This window comes from Drosophila serrata, unplaced genomic scaffold (assembly GCF_035046125.1).
Source record: "Drosophila serrata isolate PLE 108 unplaced genomic scaffold, ASM3504612v1 contig_360, whole genome shotgun sequence".
NCBI lineage: Eukaryota > Metazoa > Arthropoda > Insecta > Diptera > Drosophilidae > Drosophila > Drosophila serrata.
Window position 1 is genome coordinate 1,677,795 of NW_028257258.1, and position 23,158 is coordinate 1,700,952.

Consider the following 23,158-nt stretch of genomic DNA (forward strand, 5'->3'; position numbering starts at 1 on the left):
TTTGTTTTTAAGAATAAACGATATATTTTGATTTTTATATAAATGCAGAATTTATGCGTTTATTTGAGAGCCATATATGTGTATAATGTATATTTATGTATGATGTATTCATATATGTATTGTATTTATATATTTGAATGTAGTTTTATGTAAATCATTTTAACTAAGGCTGGGAATGTCACATAATAATAATACTTTTAAATCAAGTCAGAGATTGCCACTGAGATAGAGAGAATAAATAATTCAATTATGAAATATCACGCAAAAGCATACAAACTATAAACGAAATAAAATCGATAGGAAATTGCACAAGAAAGCCTATTTGGTATTTTGCCATAAAGAGTGCTCAAGTCAAATCCAGGAGCTCAAAAGAGCTGCTTGCAAGCTTGATTTTGGAGTAGTATCCATATAGAAATACGCTTTCGTTTGTCTAGCGATAGAACTTAACCTCCGCCTCGACACAGTCCTTAAGCAGTTCATCCAGCTCGTCGCTGGCATGATCCTGCAGTGAGAAGTAGTTATTCAGCTCGTCCACACATGAACGTTCCAAACTGCGCAAGTGCTCTAAGGCCGCCGGCTTCCGCTGTGAGTGCAGCTTGTGCAGCAACGTCAAGTCCGATTCCGCCTGTACCTGGGTCAGTGGCGAGATTCTCGGCTTGGGAGCGAAAACGAATGGTTTAAATACTGACTCGGCGGCATTGGGCGTACCCGTGAACCAATGGCAAGAGATTCCCTTGCCAGACAACACCGACACGGTGGCCGCTCGCGAACTGCTGGGGTTGCTGGCCGCTCGAAGCGTCTCAAACATATCGTGCTGAGTATAAGTGCCATCTCCAGCTGGCTTTGGTCCACACCAATCCTCGGCCGGAACCTGCGCCTCGGCATCGTGGGCAGCGGCAAAGCTAGAGGTCGAATCCAGTCCCTCACTAGACTTGTTTACGGTGGTGGTCACCACTAGTCCACCGGTCGGCAGTCGGAGGAAGCTGCTCTCCAACTTCTCGGCTGCCCAGACTTTTCCTGCGCAACTAACGAGCCAGGCAGCAGCGGAATCACAAACAATAAAGTTTACTTTGGAGTTGTCATGGCCATGGGTTGCAACCAAAGCTCCGATTCGGTCCACAGCCCCGTCCACGTCGCTGGCCTTGGCCAAAGTTAGACTACAGAAAAAAGGGAAATTGTTAAAAACTTAGTTTTTACAGAATCAATTAATGGTGTTTGAAAACCTATGTATATCTAGTAAAATTAGGCAGAATCTAGTTCCTGTTTCTACGTACCGCACTATATCAGTGCCCAGCAGGCAATCGCTATCTTTGGCTTCCTCTTCACCTGCCGCCCAAGTGAGCCCTACGGCCACTCCACGTTCGTTGGCCCCGAAGTCACCACCCCAGAGACCAGGCTGCGGTTTCTGCAATATGACACGCAAAGCGTCGCCGTCGCTCGCCTCCGAGTCAGTCGCCCCACCGTCGGCCTGAAAGGTATCCAAAATTGTGAGTGAGTCATTGATCGAGCTTCGGATTGGAGTCTCGTTTCGTCTCCCCGTCTGTTACCTTCCCCTCCAGCACTTCGCTGACATCATAGAAGCAGACCTCCGACGCAACGCTTGTGGCCGTGGCGTCCTCAGCGTTGCGACCAAAAATAAGCGAACCATCGGCGCAATTGGCGGGCAGAACAACAAAGCAGTCGCCGTTTGAGGACATTTTTTCCTTGGTTTTTCTCGCAAAAAACGTCGATTTTAAAATGCACAGACGTCAGGGTGGAGGAGGAATGGCGCAGTGTGGCCATTGATGTTCGGATCGAATATACAGAGCTCTGATGTGGGAAATATACTAGAAATACTACACCAATTGGTTTCTTCAATAAATACTTTTGTTTCAAAATTTCATAAAAACATTTGTTTGCTATAAATACATGCCCTAAAATCCAAATGTTTAACCATTTTCTTTATGCTACGGTTAATTTACACAACAATTAAAATAAAATGAATAATATTTTTGGTATATTCCCAATTGGTGGGAAATATACTAAATTACTTATTACATCCAGCAGGCGTTTGGGATTTTATCGACTATCAAAAACAAGAAGAAGACGTGTGATTGATTTCGGGCTTAAGTCGTTCGCGGATAAAACGGCTTAAAATCGCCTTCTTTTTACAAAATCGTGGCTATTCGAACACCGTGCGCTCCTCATTTTACCGACAACAATCGATTTCCCGGGTTTTTCGCCAGCATTGCGTAGCTTGGAAAACTGTCTCTCGCCTAACTGCATTTGTATACAGAGCAGGTGGTGTTGTCTCTCTCGGGCCGCACTGCTCGCCCCAGATGTGCGAGCGAAACAACAACAAACAAGTTACAAGGTGTGTGTGGTGTGTGTTGGTGTTGTAAATACTCGCGCACACTGTTGTTGTTGCGCTGGTGGATGATGTTCAGCGCCTTTTTTCGTTTTGTGTGTTGATTATTTTACTTGCGTGCGCTTGCTGCTCGTGGGCGGCTGGAAAGTCTCGATAAAGCGAGGAAAAGTGCTGGGAAAAACCAGGAGAAACCCATAAAAACAACAATTGGCTTTTACTGGCTGTGAAAAACGTTCTTTCCAAGTGTAAAATCGGGTAAAGAAATCGAGAAAATCAATATTCTGTGAAGGCGTTGGGCGCCCAATAAGAAACAGCTACAAGAAAGTTGAAAGAATTTCAAGTTTTTCGGTGACCGCTCCCTGAAAAAAGAGATATTTTTCTTTCTTTCTTTATTTTTGTTGTGCCTTCTGTTTTTGTTGTGCGTTGCTTGACCACTTTGGCCGCGCGCGAAACTAGTTTTATTTTTCATTTGTTGGTGGCTCTTTGATGTCGTTTTAAAGCCCTGAAATTGAAGCAATTGCCCATAAAATCAATAAATTCAAGCCGCGCACGGGTGTAGACACACACAGTATGATAGAAATTTAAGAGTCGTGTGCTTTAAGAGGGAAACTCGGAAAAGTGGGAGAAACCACCCTCGCCCCCAAAAACTCCACCGTAAATGGAGTATACATATGTATTTGCCAGTGTTCCACCCCCCAAAAACGCGCCCCCTTTTCCGGCATTTCGTGTATATATTGTGTATGTACAAGGAGCATCTCCCCGCGAGTGTGTGTATGTATCTGTGAGTGCATTGCTCTTCATTACAAAAGCGGCGTGCACAGCGCGAAGCGGCCTCGTTTTAAGTTCCCAGTGTGTGTATGTGTGTTTTTAGTGCTTTTACTGCTTTTATACCGTTAAGTTCTCGCGCAGTTGGAAACACGCTGGCTGGCTGGCTGCGTTTTTCGGCAGTTGGCAACACGCTGACCCAATAACGGTAGAAACCGACCCGCACTCTCTCGCAGTCGCACACCAATGCAACGGTTGCTACTGGCGCATGAATGAAACAGAAACAACACCCGCATGCCGTTATTATTATTATTAGTATTGTTGTGAAATCTCTGCAGATGCTGCGACCCACATATTTTCGGCCTCGTCGCAATTAGCCTGCAAATCCAATTGGAGTAATACACTGCATTTTCCTGTTTTATTTTTGGTATCGCCTTTGTTTATATTTGGGAGAAGCGATTTTATTCAAGTTCAATGAACCAGCTATGGAATGCCTCGTGTCTGATTGTGTGTGCGTGATTTTGTTGTCGCTCGTTTTGGTTATTTTTTTTCGAACAAATTTATTTGTGGTCTTTATTGTGGGTGATAAATGTTATATCAATATTCGGTAGCATCGCCTGATATGTTTACAGCCTTATTTATGAAAGTGATTTAAAAATAATGCAAAAAAAATCGTCTGATTTGTTAAGAAGCGTTAAAAGTTGCCTTGACATTGAGAGATTGTGTATTTACGTGTGTACATGGCCTGTGCGTTTGTGTGCGTGTAAATGTTTTGCGAATGGAGCCCAGGCGCTATCTCGCTCACACACACTGGTTTAAGGCTAAATTTGTAAATACATGTGCACAAAAACAATTAAGTAATATTTCATAAGGCCGGGGCCCGGTACTTGTTATTGTTGTGTGCGAGTGAGCGAGCGAGTCCGGCAGCGAGTGCAAATGACCTTGCGAATTGACACCTGCATCGATAGAGCCTGCACTAAAACGTCGATAGCGAGAAAGGCCGGAACCTCTATATATCACAAGATCGATGAATCTTTATAATGTACACAATTTTGTTAGCAAGGGAGGCACGTGGAATATGCCCTAAAGTAGATATGAAATGGTATCTATTTTCTAACTTGACAAAAGATAAATAATATATGTATTGGAATCTTCAATGCCCAGACTTAGTCAAAGCCAACAAATATCCAAAGTTTCTCATAATTTATTAAAATCTCTTTGATAACATAATTATAAAACGTCTACAAAGCTAGAACACAATTATTTTAAATAGTTTAACCTCCCTTTTTCTAACTAAACTTTGTTTTTCTTGCAGCTCTAACAAAATTCCGTCGACATTCAATGCAAAACTGGAGCTCGACTCCAGCAAGGAAGACACCATTCACTCCGCAAGCCTGAACAAAAAGCTTGTCAAAATTAAAAAGTTCAAGCTGGACGATATGAAGGAGATGGTAGGTGGTTGCTGTGTTTGTTCGGACGAGCGGGGGTGGCCGGAGAACCCGCTCGTCTACTGTGACGGCCAAAACTGTACGGTGGCAGTGCATCAGGCGTGCTACGGGATTGTGACTGTACCCACGGGACCCTGGTATTGTCGAAAGTGCGAATCCCAGGAGCGCACCTCTCGCGTTCGCTGCGAGCTTTGTCCCTCGCGGGATGGTGCCCTCAAGAAGACCGACAATAGTGGCTGGGCCCACGTCGTCTGCGCCCTGTACATTCCGGAGGTTCGGTTTGGAAACGTGACCACCATGGAGCCCATTATACTGGCTCTTATACCGCAGGAGCGGTACTCGAAGAGTGAGTCTCTACATAGCTTAAGAATATGCAAAAGGTCTCATTCTAACTGATTTTATTTGATTGGATTATTAGCTTGCTACATTTGTCTGGAGATTGGAAAACCGAATCGAGCCAATTTTGGCGCCTGCATGCAGTGCAATAAATCGAACTGCAAGCAACAGTTCCATGTCACATGTGCCCAGAGTCTTGGCCTGCTTTGTGAGGAGGCAGGCAATTATTTGGATAACGTGAAGTATTGCGGCTATTGTCAGCATCATTACAGTAAACTGGTGCGTATATGGGGGTCAGCATTCATTATTTTTCCATTCAAATTGTTGATACTTTGCAGAAAAAAGGCGGCAACGTCAAAACCATACCGCCATATAAACCCATTCAACATGACACCTCATCCGATTCATGTTCGTCGCCTGAGAAGGAGATCGATTCCACCATGAACTCGTCGGCCACATCGGCTACGAGCATTAAAATTACCAGTAGCAGCAGCAGCGGTGGACCCAGTGGAGGTACCCAAAATCCAGTGAACTCCGCTGGAAGTGGCAGCGGAAGCAGTAGCGGAGTATCGTCATCCTCCAAGCAGCGAAAGAGCAATGCGTCTGGGAAGCAATCGTCAAGCAGCAGCAGTAGCAGTAGCAGCAGCACTTCATCATCGACGGGTGTGGCGGCAACCAATCCATCCTCGAGTTCTGCGAACCCAAGTGCATCAAACGGTGGCAGTTTACTACCTGGCAGTAGTAACAACACCACTAGTAGTAATTTAAGCAATAACAACTTACCTGGCGGAGGCACCAGCAGTGCTGGGAACGTAACCAGTGGAGGCAATACAATTGGATCAAGTACTGGACCACCTATCAGTAGTGCGACGTCTCAAATGTCGACGCCAAATGCTGCCGCTATTCCGAAATCATCATCATCATCGGCGGGCAACTCAAACAGTACTGGCGGCAGCACCAGTTACAAGGATAAGCATAGCAAAAGTTTGAGCAAATCCTCCAATTCTAGTAAGGATAAGGACAGCAAGGATAACACTAGCAATATAGCTAACAATAGCTTCTCGAATTCATCAGCTGCCTCATCGACATCTTCCAACTCCTCCTCTTCCCGAGACAAGTCTTCGTCCAAGCTATCGAAGACCAAAGACTCGGTCCAAGTGCAACCAAGTACTACCAGCAGCACTCAGCCCATCATTTCATCAACGTCGACAACAATGAGTGGGATCAGTGGAACTGGGACATCGCATGTCACTAGCTCAGCTGCTAGCTCAGCTCCCACAACAATGCATGAGCACTCGAATCAAGCTCAGAATCTGAGTACAACAAACCCAGGAGGAAGTGACAGTACAAGCACAACCGGCAAAATACTATTGCCCAGCAATCTCACGACCAGCAATTCTAATTTTGGACAAGGAGCCAGCAACGCCACAAGTTCCGGACTGAACGATTCCTCCGGCATTAACTTAAATTCTGAAAGAGACAATAACTTGCCCAACGCAGGCTCGTCGGCAAGCAATCAGCCCGCCATGGCCATGGGTGCTGTGGTATCCTCCAATGCAAATGCTAGCAATCCAAACACCACGGGCAAAGGCAGCTCTCCCTCATCCACGAGTCTACCATCGGCCAGTTCATCGAATTCCTCGACAACAAAAAAAAGAAAGGCAGACTCGGTCAAGTCCAGTGGTGGCGGCAGTGGCGGTATATCCATCGCTGGCGCCGCTCTGGATGATAACAATAGGTGGGGATCGAGAAACGCAAAGAAAAGGTCTTTTACACAATTTTCCAAATTTATAAAATTATACAATAAGATTTTAGTAAGTAGATGGCCTTGATTTCTCATTAAATTACTTATTATGTTTGGAACTAAAAATAACTATAAATATATATATATATCGTTTTTTTTTAATATATATATATTTTATATATATATATATATATATATATATATATCGTTTTTTTTTTAATATATATATATTTAATATATATATATATATATATATATATATATATATATATATCGTTTTTTTTTAATATATATATATTTTATATATATATATATATATAGGTAACTATTAATATAAAAGTCTTATATGAAAATAGATATTAACTTGTGGTGTTAATAAAAAAAGATCGATATCGTATATATATATATAGTATCGGACTTTTCGTTTCGACATATAGCTATAATAAGAAACCAAGCGCCATTTAAATAGTTGTTTGTTATTTGATTTTAGTAAAAGAAACCGTTCGATTAATTGTAGTTAATTAATACTAATCTATTAGCCCAGTACGAGACCTCTTTTTTTACAAAATAATTATGAAATAGACGACTAAATTATCTTAATTATAATCCTAATATTTTGATCTTTTCAGCTCATTCCGGGATATTATCAAGGACGTACATGTAACCTTAACGCCATTAACGGATTTTGAGAAGGAAATTGAGAAGAGTTCGAAAAGGGTAAGTTGCAGCATATATTGTTTATCTTTATGAAATATATTAACTATAAATAGACTGATAATAGACTGAGTTCAAAAGCTTTATAACTCTTGAGCACTTATTACTGATTCTCTTGAGATATTTCCTAGAGAGTGCTTGCCAAATCTCTTTTCTCTGTTGAATACAATGTTGCAATATTTGAATGATGGCCCCCCATTATCTCTTACACTTATTTATGTCTCAGAATTATAGCCCAAAGAGTAAGACGTATAGCAGAAGCTAAAATGCTTTTAAATACTGATGTGTATATTCGTTTCACTCAAAATTAAAATTTTGAACACAGACGCCTTGCCAAATTCTCAGATCATATTTATAAGTAAAAGAAAATGCAATGCATGGTCAAAATTAACGAAATTCTGTGAAAATGTTCTCTTATAAAAGCGCACTTGTACAAAAGGTGTTGCTAGCACACCTATTAATCTCAAAAGGAATTTTGTTTTTAGGGAAAGCTGTGAAATCTTTGTTAAAGAACATTAACTATACACCATTTATTAAAAACAAACATTTTATTTATGTTTATAAAAATATGATATTTGAAATATCAGTATGAGAAAAATATCTGTTCAAGAACAAGCAATATACGTGATTTTAGATATAAGTATCTAGAGTCTATCTTCAGTATATGTTTGCTGATCGAACTCAACTTGCAGTTTGTTTACCATAAGACCTTGTGGGAACTTAATTTTTTAGGGTTTAGCCAAACTCTCTTATAATTAATAAAGTCCGGATGCTACGAAAATAACTAGGGATTTTTATATCCCTTAAATACGCAATAAAATGTTACCCAGGACCATTTTCCTGCACAATTTTCGACTCCTCTTCAAGAGATTTTAAAAGCCCCTAGATTTGTTTATAACATTCTCGATAATTATAGTTTTTTTTTTTTTTAATTTCCACTTGGTATCTTTCGTTCGATTAAGGCCATCCTCACCTTGTCTATTTGCTATTTGGTTGATGTGATTGATGCCCAATGATGTCTGTACCCAATGCCCCATTAATTTTCTTTTGAACCCCAAAAACGCATGGTAAAAATATTATCGAATTTTAATTAAATGCAAATGCGCATGTTAATTTATTGATGTTGTTGAAGTGCCTGCCGAGGGATGCTACGTACCAGAAGACAGACAGACAGTGACTTTGAACAAGACAGTTGAACCATGTTGTTGATCCCATTTTTTTTTTTTCTGTTGTTGTAAATCTTACCTTGTCATGCGATTTTTCTCCACCTGGAATATTTAGCAGGAAAATTCTGTGGTGGTATATCAGAATTTATTAAAACACATTTCATATGGGCGTCGTCGAGAGCAGCAAGCAGATATTATTTGTGTGATTTGTGTTGGGCTTGTTGTTCGGGTCGCTAATGTACATACATATGTATTCATTTATTGTTGATATAGAGTCATCGTCATCCCTATCGTTTCGTGTCTCTGGCGACACCATCGCCTACCGTCGTGCCGTGTGCAGACAAATGACTCGAAGGCGTTTGACAAAAATTTTTGCAGCGCGAGGATCAGTCGAAAATCGTTGTCAATCGAAGCTATAACTAAAATTAAGAATTTTTCTCTTCCGAAAATATTATTACGAACGAAAAGTATATATCAACCAACCATAAAAGAGGACTCCCTCATCAGTCGCCATCAATAATGCAATAATTCCATAATTTAGTGTTGTGAGAAAGATATCGGTTAAAAACTGTCCCCAAAATGAAACTGAAACTGCACATTTGAAGTTTTGTCAAGCGTTCGTTTAATTTTAGAATTTCCGTGTGTAATTTGGCCCATAATTTGACCCACAAAATGAGAGAAGGAGGAATGTATGGCTCCACGGAGGAAGCAACATTTCCCACACGCAGTTGTATTTATAGATTTCGATTTTTTAGTGGAAGCTCTTTTCAGCAGCCATTTGACTCAATGAAAAAATGGAAATTGCCTGCAAGGAGTTGTTTCTTAAGCGAGTTACAGTGGTTGAAATATTTACTAAAACCAATTTTGTTTCAAGTTCCCTAAAAATCGAACTACATACTCAATTAATGGTAAAAGAAATCACCAAAACGAACTCAAGCTTTCTTGAAAGTTGTATTTTGAATTAATTATTAAATACTATCTGAAAGTCTAACAATTTAAAACTTTTTTACATTTTTATTTCAACCTCAACTTGAGAACTTAAAATTCATAACAACAACTTTTGCCAGTCCAGCATTAAGCAAACAATTATATTAAATGTTTAGCCTAAACTATAATATGCATATTAAATGTGCTCGGGAATATACTATAAACAAATTCCCAGATGCCCGATTATGCACCACAAACTTTATGATCTTGTCTTGTGCGATGCTGTGCTGCTCCCCCAGGAAAAAACATTTTCACACAACATTTTCTCCCCCAAAAAAAAGTTTGCGAGTATAAAAAACACTAGAAGAAGCAGGCGGAAAATCTAAAATGAAAAACTTTTCTCGAAGCTAACAAAAAAAATGGAAAAACCACAGGCTCGACAAGACCAATACCATCATAATATTTCCATCCCACTCTCTGGCGATATTAGATGAAAACTGAAATGAAACGATGAAGGCGAACAGCTCTGCTCCGTGTTGCCGCACATCTAAAGTTTCCCGAGGAAAGTTTCTCTCGAGAAAAACTCGGTGGCAGCGGCATATGCCGTGCCGTGTGCACTCACAATTATATAGATTAGTTTGCTTTGAGCAATCTTCCAGTTCAGTAGTCGGCGTTTCCGTGTGTGGTTTCAGTGCGTTGTAGGTGTAGCTCTAGTTGTATCTACATATATAGCCCAATTATGGGCCAGTTTAACCGATATTCCGTACTCACCTGACTAACAAGCATCAAAAAGCCACAAAATATAGTTAACCTAGTCACAGAGATGATCCTCTAGCGCTGACTCAGTTTTGAGTCCACCCCAGATATATATGTATATATATTATCATATATCTGTCGTAGTGGCGGTCATTTTTTGTGTGTTTCTACCTGTCTGTGTTATTTTTATACAGAATATAGAATTCTGAATAGATACACATTTATTGCTCATGTTTTCCTCTGTTTTTCTGTGTGATTCGAAAGAATTCCTTCTAAATTTCTTCTGGTTGTTGTTGTGAGAAAACTCTTTATTATTTTTTTCTGTCTGATCATTAACACAAAAATCTTGTGTATGTGTGTTACGTATACGCCCGGTTGGGTAATTTTCTAGCGCAAAGGCGATGACGTTTTAGACTGACAGATAAGATTTTTTGATAGATGATCTCTAAATAATGCGAAATTCATTTAGAATCTTTAAAAAAATCCTATGTGTATTTTGCACTAAAACATGTTCGTTTTGAGCAAAACACAAGACAATGTCTATGCATTTGGAAAATCCTGATGGGTTATACAATATAAAACGATGCCTGCTAGTTTTACCAAATCATTATTTCCACAAAACCTTGCAGAGTTCTATATAGAACATTAAATCCACAAAATCCCAAACAAAAATGGGATCTTCAAAAGCCATAGCTTGGATTGAAGCTAAGATCCATCAGCTATTAGTACCGAAAAAGAAAGATAAAGTTCACAACAACCAAGTTGAAATATTAAGATTCAAAAAGATCATTATGATCTCTTTCAGCAAGTATTTAGCTGGTAGAATCACTATAGGTCTTCATATTTAGACGTGTCAGGTGCTTACCTCATTCATCCATCGCTCCTTCATCGCTTGACGCCACCCATCAACAATCCCCTCGCTCGATCCCATCGACTCTATGTGTGTTCTCTTTCTGCACTTTCAGATAATAAACATAATAAGTATAATTGTAATTGTACTCGAGCATAGATCATTTCGATAGCGAAACCAAAAACACACACATCAAATAAAATGCCTTCCTTCCAACCGATCGAGGCCCCCAAGTGTCCGCGCTGCGGCAAGAGCGTCTATGCCGCTGAGGAGCGTCTGGCCGGTGGCTATGTATTCCACAAGAACTGCTTTAAATGCGGTATGTGCAACAAATCGCTGGACTCCACCAATTGCACAGAGCACGAACGCGAGCTGTACTGCAAGACTTGCCATGGCAGGAAATTCGGGCCCAAAGGATATGGCTTCGGCACCGGTGCCGGCACTCTCTCCATGGACAATGGGTCACAGTTCCTGCGCGAAAACGGTGATGTGCCGTCGGTGAGGAACGGCGCCCGCTTGGAGCCCCGTGCCATTGCCCGTGCCCCGGAGGGTGAGGGTTGCCCCAGGTGCGGTGGCTATGTGTATGCCGCCGAACAGATGTTGGCCCGCGGACGCAGCTGGCACAAGGAGTGCTTCAAGTGCGGCACCTGCAAGAAGGGTCTGGACTCGATCCTGTGCTGCGAGGCCCCCGACAAGAACATCTACTGCAAGGGCTGCTATGCCAAGAAGTTCGGCCCGAAGGGCTATGGCTATGGCCAGGGCGGTGGTGCCTTGCAGTCCGACTGCTATGCCCATGATGACGGAGCACCCCAGATCCGTGCTGCCATCGATGTGGACAAGATCCAGGCCCGTCCCGGCGAGGGTTGCCCTCGTTGCGGTGGCGTTGTCTACGCCGCCGAGCAGAAGCTGTCCAAGGGACGCGAGTGGCACAAGAAGTGCTTCAACTGCAAGGATTGCCACAAGACGCTGGACTCGATCAATGCCAGCGATGGCCCCGATCGCGATGTTTACTGCCGCACCTGCTATGGCAAGAAGTGGGGTCCCCATGGATATGGCTTTGCATGCGGCTCCGGTTTCCTGCAGACTGACGGCCTGACCGAGGATCAGATCAGTGCCAACAGGCCCTTCTATAACCCGGACACCACCTCGATTAAGGCCCGCGAGGGTGAGGGTTGCCCCAGGTGCGGTGGAGCCGTATTTGCCGCCGAGCAGCAGCTGTCCAAGGGCAAGGTGTGGCACAAGAAGTGCTACAACTGCGCTGATTGCCACAGGCCGTTGGATTCGGTCCTGGCCTGCGATGGACCCGATGGCAACATCCACTGCCGCGCCTGCTACGGCAAGCTGTTCGGACCCAAGGGCTTTGGCTATGGCCATGCCCCTACTCTGGTGTCCACCAGTGGCGAGAGCACCATCCAGTTCCCCGATGGCCGTCCGCTGGCCGGACCCAAGACATCAGGCGGATGTCCCCGATGCGGATTCGCTGTCTTTGCCGCCGAGCAGATGATCAGCAAGACCCGGATTTGGCACAAGAGATGCTTCTACTGCTCGGACTGCCGGAAATCGCTGGACTCGACGAATCTGAACGATGGCCCCGATGGCGACATCTACTGCCGGGCCTGCTATGGCCGCAACTTTGGGCCCAAGGGTGTGGGCTACGGTCTGGGCGCGGGCGCTTTGACAACGTTCTAAACGAGTTTACTTATATTTACACCTATATTCGAACCCCACATCCATGTCTGTGAACCGTTCCGATACTTCTGTCTAATGACCTATCTGTCTTAACACTAACTATCCCAGAAATTAGCTAACTTAGTCTTCGTTTGCTTCCAACGATTTTTGATCAACGAAAACCATTTTTCTTTAGGTTATGTGAGAATATAAGCTTAATATGAAACAAACAAAAAAAAATAAATAAAAAAAATTAAAACTTTCATATGAAAAAGTGAAACCAAAAGAACTTACGACTCAAAGCGAAAGCGAAACTAACCATCGAACAACAAAGACTAACGATCCTAACTACATGAACGACATTAAACACAACGAGAAAGGCTAACTATCTGCAGGTAGTACAGTCATCGCAATTAGAAAGACTATAACTTTCTGGCAGGTACAGTCACCGCAAGAGGCGGTGGCTAAGAATATAATAACGATGGAAACGAAGCAAACTACTGCGAGCCAAAGTCGTTTATTACTTAACTTTTTTTGTATCACTATATATATTTTCGATGACCAGGGCCAAGTATGTCTTAATGCTCCAAAACCGACAAAAAACCCCAAGAAGCATACTGTGTGCGGAAATGTTGACAAATTTTATATACATACTTTATACGCGATGAACTATGAACGATGATGAATGATATGATATATGATGTTGTATACTCTTAGCTGACTTAGTTCTTACGATATATACACCTATGAAACTCTTGATTATTTATAACGTATTTCTCATCACACTCTAATCTTGCTTGCATTCTGATTCGGATATATAAACTATGATATATATCAGCATACATACTACACGCATAACATCCAATAATATAATATATGCCCCAGTGGGTTCCATGAAAACAAAACGATTCCGAAATGTTTTTTCGTAGTTTTTAATTGATTTAATTGGGTGCGCATACCGTGGCATCTACTAGATGGATGCCTGCATTGCGTACCAGGTGAGAATGGCTACCTGGTGGGTGGACACGCATCGGTATGGTTACGGGGTGGAGGATACGGTTAGGATTGAGCCACTTCATCTGCGCTATATATAGACCATTTCGACCGACAAACATTGTGAAAAATATAATTGCTCAACATATATGCAGGCACCGAAAGTTCTCGGCAAGAGATCTCCTTGTGTGTGTGCGAGAAAAACGATTCAAAATGTTCCATAACCGTCTATCCAAATGATTTTCTAAATATAAATATGACACAGCTGACCCAAAAGCTTTTCACATCGCACTCAAAGAACACTCTTTCGCTCAAGAGAGGCATTTAAGAGAAAATTCTAGGAAAATCCACTTGTTTATACTATATCCTTTCACTCGTAGTATCTATAATGTTTATAACACGTGCTCATGCCTGGTCCGATAAAGTTGTATAATACGTGAATCATTTGAGATAATTATTTCAGGGGGATAATTGGGAAGCAGTACTTACTGATGGGAAAGATCACCTAGCACTTAGTTCACTAGTTCCTAATGCATTCTCGGGGCAAGAAATAATGTCGAGCACTTTGGAACCAAGACATCTGAGGTCTCCCTGTGCACCCACTTGTGTCTGCATTATTCACATTTCTATAAATTCCTTGGCATCATCCAAAACAACGTATCTAGTAGAGATGCCTCTCAACATTCTCCGTGACGTTGACCACGAAAATACATACTACGTTGCCATGGGGTTTCGCCAAAACTAAATAAATAAATCTTTTTATTTTTGTTTGTTTCAATAAATATTAAATAAAACGCCTTCAGCCAGGTGTGTTGTATGTTAGTTTTGGTTTTCGCAATGATATTTATAGACCTTCATAGTCAGCGTCTATTTTCGAGTGATTCGTTTTCAAATTGTTTCGCATATGACACACGAATGATGATGAACGTACAACAACAATGCAAATATTGTTGATATCTAAATATACTTGAATATAATATATATATTATTGTATATATATCGTCTTTCTAGTAGGTAATTTATGTTTAATGTCTGCCAATGGTTCAATGGTGCGAATAGATTTATGCCTTGTTGAAATATTACGACTATTTGTATACCGCATCGAGAACACGATTATGACTGGAAGATATAGAGCATATGTGTGTCGATCGTGTTGATTTTAAGATCACGGAAGACAAGTGCAAGGTTCTCCAGGGGTTTGTTGTTTAGATATAACAGAAAAGGAGGTTGATTGATTAAATCAGGAAATGACATAAAGTGCAATCAAAATTAAATGATATCCATTGCACTGCGTGTGACGTGACTGGCGTGCATTTACCAGTCCAAGTTATTGATTTCACATTACAATAGTGTCACCATAATTCGCGGGGGTTAGACCGAACTCAAACCACATCGAAACGGAAGCTTGTTTTGGCCACAACAGTTTGTCAGTGGCCCACTGCTGTGTTTCAGTTTAGCCATCAATTTTTGAACCTAGCCACGGGGGATTGGTTGGGAATCGAGTAGAATAAGGGGTTCGGAATCGAATGAAAGGACCTCATGCTGATGGTGGTGCAAATGCTCGAAATGGTGGAAAGTTTGCCAGCTCAGGATGGATATGGGTGGGTGATTATTCATAAACTCTCGTCTGTGTCGATTATGAGCGGTTGTCAGAAGATGAACAAAAGCATTCATCGAATGAAAAAATATTTTATATCTTAAAATGACTTTTTTATTTTTATTATTTAATTTTTTTATTTTGTTTTTTGTATCCTTGTATCCTGCAAATATTAAATGCAAGCCCATAAGGGAGAAACCAGCCCTGATCAAACTATATTAGTACCGAGGTAGGAATACCCTCTATTACCCACAGATGGTGTTTTTATAACCTTGGAAGGAATGTTATATTTTCAGTCAGAAGTTTGTATCACTATGAAGGAGTCATTTTCGACTATATAAATCATATATATTCATAATCAGATCTAGCCATTTCCGGTCAAAATTCTAAAATGTTAAACAATTGACAAAAATCTTAAAATTGAGTACGCAGATTTATTTACCTAATAAAAACTAGCATTGCAAAGCTTTCGGAAATAAATTTAATTCATTTTTGGCTTAGTTATGAGTTTTTTAACCTTTGATTTGTGGAATAAAATGTGATATAAAAATATTGATTTAAAAATTGCGAATATTTTAAGCTTAGTTAGTTAGTTAGTTAGTTTCCGATTTGATCCTTAAGTCTATTGCAATCTGCAAGGGTATATAAAGTTCGGCTTCTCAAAGTTGGTTTCCTATCTTGTTCATTATACTGTTATCCCCTGTACTGTCTCAATTATGAGCGGTTGTCAGAAGTCTCGACTTTTGGGAAAAAAAAATGGGAATTACAATTACAAGAAGCCACTCCATGTGAGGATAAACGAAGGGCTGTGTTTTATGGTGTTACTGGTACCGTGTGAGGGTTTATTTTACGATCCCTCCCCTCCTTCCTTTTAAATAGCCATAAAAATCATTTCGACAAATATGCGTTTTCCTGGGGCAATTAATTTAGTGAATTCCTTTTAGCGGGAAAACCTGAAAGCCGGTCACCCGAGGCAACAACACCTTGTTTGGACTCGGGTGGGTTGTCGTCGAATTTATATTGAATCCCTGGGTCGGGTCGCGTGTTGCCTGAATTTGGCATAGTCATGGATAGCGACACGTGTCCCGTTATTGCGTTTTATGGCCATGACTCTTGGCCGGCCAAGTCGCAACATTGATCTTTGAGTACAGTTACAGGAGCTGTTAATGCATATAATCCGTGTGTTGTATACTCATATACTGAACAATTCATAATTTATATCTTTACTATACAATTTGGGGGCGGTGAACTCCAAGATAAAGATCTAATTTTGATTATTTATTGAGTTGCAACTTCAACTGACAGCCAGAAGTAGTGAGTGCAGAATTAAAAGTGCTTTTAGTAACAACTACATTCAATGGAAAGATTTATAGAAATTTAATATTTTGATATTTCTGGTTTTAATTACGAAAAAAAAAACTCTTCATTCTAAATATTTTAAAACATTTTCTCATCTTGACGTTAAACGATAATAATTCCATTAAATGCGATTTCCCTTTTATCCGTTTTTCAGCTTTAATAGTTGTTATTTAACCACCCCAAAACTGAATACTCCCACGGTCTGGCTGCCCTGGTTGTCCTTTCAAACTGACACTTGTGCAAATATTTGGCTGTTGACATTTTTTCCTTTCATAATTTGATTTTTGAAACGCTCAAACTTACCCTGATGTCAACATTTGTTGCGTACGAAATGGGTTTGCTTAGTGGCGTGTGCAAAGTTAAAAAACGTTGCCTGGCTCAATATTTGCCCAATTCATTTGATGTCTTGAGTGCTGGGAAAAACCCTTTTCTGTGTTTTTTGTTTTCTTAATTTCTTTAATGGGTTGAATGACCCTTCATCGTCGAGACTGTGTAGCATCATCACCTGTCTGAGCCCTGGGATTGCACTAATTAATGCATGTTTAGAGATGCTTTACGTTCAACGAGGCTCCGTTAATTAAGAATGCTAAATTTCTAGCCGCGGTGATAAAGAAACACTGTTAGTGGTTAACAGAGCTGTTAACAGTATGCTACGAAACAGTAAAGCTTCTGCGAGGCGATTTTAAAATCCAATAAAATACAGGTCCCAAATTCAAAATAGAATACCTTTATAACTGTTAAAAAAAATGAATAATTTATTCCACTGGCAACGGCGGTACCTTTTTCTGATTTGATTATTGCTGCGATGTTGCAACGGCAACATTTGTGGCGCACTGCCCCCCAACTTCCCGCTTAGACCTGGGCTCTAGCTGGATTTGTTTGTTTTGTAAAACAGGCACGTTCACCTGTCCCTGCCCCTGCCACCCTCAATTCGTTGCCGCCGTCGCCAGGTAAATGCCACTTAACGTTCATTTTTTTTTGTTTTACCTACACCATGATTTTTTTTGGGGGCTTTTCGCATTCCCCGTTTATTTGCATCGCAAATTATGCTTGCTCTCTCCTTCACCAGCTGCACAATCTGTTTCTTCTTCAACTTCTTTTATTTATTGCCAATTGCAAACGTCTGCGGTGGTAATTCCTCCTCTCTCTCTTGCCCTTTATTTTGCTCTTCGTCTTCCTCCTCCTGTAAACACTGCCTTACAATTCAATTATTTTTCATTTTCCTGTTTTGTCTTCTTCAATCGTCTGTCTGGCAACTACAACAACAATAGCAACAGCAGCGATGAGAGTAGAATTAACCTGCATGCCGCAATCGCCACCCGCCTCCACATCCCCCTATCTCACTCTCGTTCTCTCTCCCTCTCTCTTTCGTTGACAGACATTGCATAAACCAAACACACGCATACATTCACTTGCTCTAGAAAATATGCACGTTTGTATGTAACTGTTGTTTTTATGTTGCGCCGCTCTCGCGCTCAGTACTTTGGCCCCATCTAATATCTCCCGCTCTCAGAGTACGAAAAGCATTCATAGGCAACGTGGGAACAGTTTAATTACACTTGGGGTCAAGATCTTAGCTATTAAAAAGTATCTATGTATCTATTTTTATAAAATATAATTTTTCAATTTTAAATTTTTCTTAAATGTTATTAAAACTAAAATCACTATAAACTTGTATAAACATATGTATAAATCAGAGTTAGTCTATGAAATTTAGATAAGTTTTCATATTCAAATCTCATAAAAACAAAACTCTATAATTAGTTGTTGATGGCGCGTTTGATTAATCAAGCAGCCTTATAAAAACCTGGGCTATTATTGTCATCGAGTAACAGGTACTTCTGTTAGATTTAAGATTCTTTTTGGTCAGTTTCCTTTTAATTGATTGTTCTTTGTCTGTTTTGCTAAGCTTTTCTTTAGTCATCGCCACTCTTCCTGGTCATTACAGTTGATATCACGTTGGTTGCTGCTGTTGTTTGTTTCTCTCTTTTTTATTACATCAACGGCATTACGACATGAGCTGCATTCGTTGTTGTTGTTAGCTTGCATTTGAATCTGAATCTGTATTCGTAACGAGAGAGAGAGAGAGAGAGAGAGTGTATGTGAGAGTGGGGTGTGCGTAGATTCACTTTTGTGTGTTCTGCTGCTGCACAGTCAACGTTTAACAGTTAGATTTGTGTATGCATTTGCATGTATTCGCACCTTGCTAATTGTCGCCAGGTATACTCCTGCCATTCCCAAATGCTCTCTGGGTAACCTTTTTCCAGTTAACTCTTTTGCCTCCGTTCGCTACTCCACCTTTTGATATGTGTACAATGTCTGTATGTTTATTTTTATGCTGTCGCCGTGGTTCTCGTGTTTTTTTACCGTCTGCACACCGATGCGTGTATGAATGTGTGTGTGTGTCTGGCCTACGTGCAGACATAGGACGCACACAGCCTAACGCAGGAATAAAAACAATCAGTGGCGTTCAACAGAGGGGTATAAACCCTTGAAACTAGATTCATAGCCCAATAATAACTTAATAAAAATCAAATTTGTTTGACTATGAAAAAAGGGTATCAGAGGGGGTAAATGTTTTCCGATATTAAAAAAATATATGGGTTCATAATATTGTTCAATGACAACGAGATTGTATTAAATTTAGATTCAGTTTGAAACCACTGCTTAATACCTAAAGCCCCCTTTCTGAATTTGTACCTACGCACCGGACTGCAATACATACAGACGTCTCAATAATCCCCCCATGGAAAACCGGCTACCAGCCAACAACAATGCAACACAGCTTTCCGAGAGAGAGCTCTCTCTTTACCGAAAAGTGCAGTGGCTGACGGAAACAGAGAACAAGAGAGAGCTCCGGTTAACAGCCGCTCTCCCGCGGACTCTCATGCTGCTGCTTCCCCTCATCCTTTCACTCTTCAAAAAAGCCAAATCTGAAAAATAGCGTAACTGACAACACTGCTCCTCGGCTGACTCTCGTTCTCGTGAGAAGATTCTGTAAACATACCCACTCCGACAGCCAATTCTGTGAACAAGAGACCAGGATCTATGTTATCTACGCTCTGTCTGGGCGTTAACAGCGTTTTGCTTATGAAATATTACAGAGTTTTCATTAGAGCAACAGTAATTTTTGTTGTTTATGCCTATCCATTAAAACATAAACTTAAACAAAAATTTTTAATAAGCTTTGGTAGCTATTGGGTGACTTCCCGAAAAAAGATAAACAATTAATTTATTGCTTAGACTGCAAAATAAGCTAACTTTTTAAAACTGTTTATATTTTTTTAGTTTAATATTTTTATAATAATAAAAAAAAACTCGGAAAATAAAGAAATCTATATATTTCCCTTGTAAAATTTCAAATATGCTAGGTCTTTCCTGAAATAAGTCGAACTCTCAACACTGCTGCAGGGGTTGTTTGGGCACAGTCTGGTGGAAGTGGCAGATTGTTCGCTTTGAAATAAAACCGGTCAGTTGCTTACCAACATCGAACGTGAACGGTTCTCTGCCAAGTTTGAATTTTCCACGATGCTCATGCGCCGTGTGATTTTCGGAAACGATTTTTGAGACACAAATTTAAAGATCCCTAAGAGATTCAATACTTTTTTTAAAGTAGCCTAAGGCACTGAAAGAAAACCTCGAAAACAACTCCATAACATGCAGCTCCGCCGCCGCTACAGTCGCCGTGCCTCAGAAGCATCACTCTGGATTTACAGTGGATAATGTGTTGATTTTCGGTTAAATGTTTTGTTTTCTGTGTGAATGAAACTCCGTGTAATCGAATCTGATTTATGTGCTGAAAATATGTGGAAAATATTCACGTGGCCACATGCATGTTTAAAGGCCAAAAACGCCAGGTTTTCATTTAAAAGAAATTAAGTTTTGGTGAAAAAGTTTAAACGTCGACTGTGCGCGAGAGAGAACGTGTGAAGCAGAAGTAAGAGATTGAGAGGGAGAGAGAGTCGCCGCCACGCAAGTTATTCACCCCAACAACAACAACAACAGAAACGGTGTGGATAGCAAGAGCGAGAGCGACGAAGGCGGAGGTGGTTCTCACGTATGCGCTGTGATTTTGTGATTGTGATTGTATGAGTGTGTGTGTTTGCTTGTGAGTGAATACAAAAGACAGAAATAATAATAATGAAAACACGATACAACAACAAAAGCTGAAAGCTACTGAAGAAGAATCAAAACCAAGAGCCAGAAGACTGAAGGAACTGGAGAGAGAGAGACAGAGGAAGAGAGAGAGAGAGAGCCTGTCCAGTTAATTACAGAGCACAAAGCAAGGCAGAGAGCGGGGCCCCAAAAACCAAAAACCAAAGGCAACCTGGCTCTTTCGCTCGCACAAATAGTTAAGCAACGACGAAGAGGGAGAGGAGGCAGCAAAATGATGATGATGGACACGTCCCAGTCGCAGCCGATGGACGTGGCGCCCGCCGTAGCTGTGGCTGCCACAACCGTGGCCAGTGCCGCTCTGGTGGACTTCACCGCCACCATGGTGAGCATGGCGGCCACCGCCGAGGCGGAATCCGCCGAGAGCAACAACAACCACATCGACATGGCCGAGTACAAGGAGCATCGAAAGAACAAGAAGAAGAAGCGCGAGAAGCGAGAACGAGAGGGAAAGGAGGGCAAGGAGCACCGCCACCACAAGCACCGGGATCGGGAGCATCGTGAGCACCGTCGTCACAGAGAGAGGGATCGGGAACGGGATCGCGAGGCGGGTCACCACCATCTCCAGCAGCAGCATCACAGCCATCATCCGAACAACAGCCAGCACTCTACCTCCGCCTCGTCATCACCCTCCTCTGCCAGTACCACCCCCTCGGCAACCATCGAATATGTCGGCGGTTCCGCGTCCGCGTCGCCCTCTTACTTGGGTGGTGGAGCCTCAGCCGGCGGGGGAGGAGGACCCGCAGGAGCCGCCACCACATATCCGCACAATTTAAAAATACGCTTCCTGCTTTCCGGGGTAAGACATCTTATCGACAACACACTCGCCCCTTAATTCTGAAAACACGGCGCCACAGGCATCCGTGCATTTGGAACATCTGTCCCCGCCAATCCCTCGAATCTATTTTCAGAACTCCCTGGAAAGGCTGTCTTGTCTTTCATGTCAACTAAAAAGATTTGTAGGAAAACGTGGAGCCCGGCAAGAAGTAGTCAAAGTATGCTAGATAAAGAATTTTTGAAAACTAAATGGAGACTAGGAAAACTATTGGTAATTAAAAAAAAATCATAATACCCCTGGATCTCTGAATTTTATGGAATACTATGGTTCATCAAATTGTGACATTAGATCCTTAATCCGTTTGTTGTCTTGGAAAGATTGATAAGAAACTAATCCATTCTCTACGGGTTTTACTTGTCTTATCTGATTGATGGCTCCATTGTTTTTTATAATGTGAAGTAAATATTGAATTGGCCCTTAGTATCTTATATAAATTCCCTACAGTTTCATCCCTCGTCAATACTTTCGTTAATGGGTCCTTTATTTCGAATGCAACCCCCATATCCTTGTCCTGACACTCCATCAATAATTTAACCGCATTACGGCGTGTTACAGAGTGCAACGCACAACGTGCAACATATGCACCTGCAGCGCGGTGAGAGCGAGCCACCTGCCATGAATGCTGCTGGCTGGAAAATAAAACAAAAGAATTGCCGAAGGGGAGGTGAAGACACCTTCAATTATGCCAGGCCCCGCCCCTGTCCCGCATCTCTACTTCTTCCTTCCTTCCACTCCAATTGGCTTAAAACGCATATATCAGAGTTGTGACACATGGTACTCGATTATTGATTAGTGTAAGTGCCATTAAGGGCGGTCCTTACTCCCGCTCCGTTCGTGGACTACGTGATCAGCCAGTGGAGGGGATTCCTGGCAGACAGCTGTTCGCCTTATCCTTTTCCTCTTTTATTTTCACAGAGCCTGCGAGAGACGGCAAAAAAAGGAACACAACAACACATCCCAAAGGCAGGCCGGTTTCGCCGGTTGCCTGGGCATATCCTTGGGAGTATCGCATTGTGTCCTGCACCGGGGCCAGGTCGCTGCTTTGTGCACATTTGCTTCTAGTTTACGACAGCTGCCAGGCGCAGCACATCTTCCTTTGCTCCCTTTCTTAGCTCCTTCCTCAGAGCTACCCTTACTTTTTTGTACTTGTGCTGGGCTGTTGCTTCCTGGCTGCTGATTGATCCTCGATTCGATCTTGTTACAGCTGCTGGCTGAGTTCCCAGGTAAGCCAGCCCAGCCTGAGCTGCGTTGTCCTGTTTTGGGATCCGTGTGTTTATTCACCTTTTCCTCCTTTTCTGCTCTCGTCTTACCTTATACCTACTTCATTTTGCTTGCTCGTTCGCAATTCTTGCTCTAATTGTTATTTTAATTGGCATTCATTGTATTCCATCGTTTTCCCTCCAAATGTCGGATTAAATAGGAATTATAATCATATGTAAATCCTTAACTTAAAATGGCAATTGTGGGGCCTAAAGAT

The 23,158-nt window shown here is 41.5% G+C and overlaps 3 protein-coding genes and 1 long non-coding RNA gene across 5 annotated transcripts in view; 2 read left to right on the forward strand and 2 right to left on the reverse strand.

The window, feature by feature from the left end:
• Nucleotides 1–25: 25 nt before the first annotated feature.
• Nucleotides 26–1,882, reverse strand: LOC110191850 (secernin-3). Its single transcript, XM_020962826.2, has 3 exons — nt 1,548–1,882; nt 1,275–1,468; nt 26–1,157 (listed from the first exon to the last, which is right to left on the reverse strand). Exons 1-3 carry the CDS (start codon nt 1,695–1,697, stop codon nt 431–433), a joined length of 1,071 nt encoding a protein of 356 aa, XP_020818485.1. The 5' UTR covers nt 1,698–1,882; the 3' UTR covers nt 26–430.
• Nucleotides 1,883–2,044: 162 nt separating this feature from the next.
• Nucleotides 2,045–23,158, forward strand: part of Alh (coiled coil domain containing protein Alhambra) — a 31,258-nt gene continuing 10,144 nt past the window's right edge. Inside the window, 5 exon segments of the mRNA XM_086838960.1 lie at nt 2,045–2,353; nt 4,428–4,906; nt 4,979–5,175; nt 5,235–6,661; nt 7,270–7,357. Coding sequence (XP_086695086.1) covers nt 2,319–2,353; nt 4,428–4,906; nt 4,979–5,175; nt 5,235–6,661; nt 7,270–7,357 — 2,226 coding nt within the window. The 5' untranslated portion in view covers nt 2,045–2,318.
• Nucleotides 8,778–13,626, forward strand: Mlp84B (Muscle LIM protein at 84B). Of its 2 annotated transcripts, none has more exons than XM_020962837.2 (2): nt 8,778–8,987; nt 11,169–13,626. In XM_020962837.2, exon 2 carries the CDS (start codon nt 11,255–11,257, stop codon nt 12,740–12,742), a length of 1,488 nt encoding a protein of 495 aa, XP_020818496.1. In that variant the 5' UTR covers nt 8,778–8,987; nt 11,169–11,254; the 3' UTR covers nt 12,743–13,626. The 2 variants fall into 2 exon arrangements, with proteins under 2 accessions (XP_020818496.1, XP_020818497.1); XM_020962838.2 differs by lacking the exon at nt 8,778–8,987 and adding an exon at nt 10,041–10,145.
• On the reverse strand, nt 18,197–19,603 carry LOC147642768 (uncharacterized). The gene is made up of 2 exons (XR_015273056.1): nt 18,873–19,603; nt 18,197–18,731 (listed from the first exon to the last, which is right to left on the reverse strand). It is a non-coding gene; the product is annotated as an uncharacterized LOC147642768 (long non-coding RNA).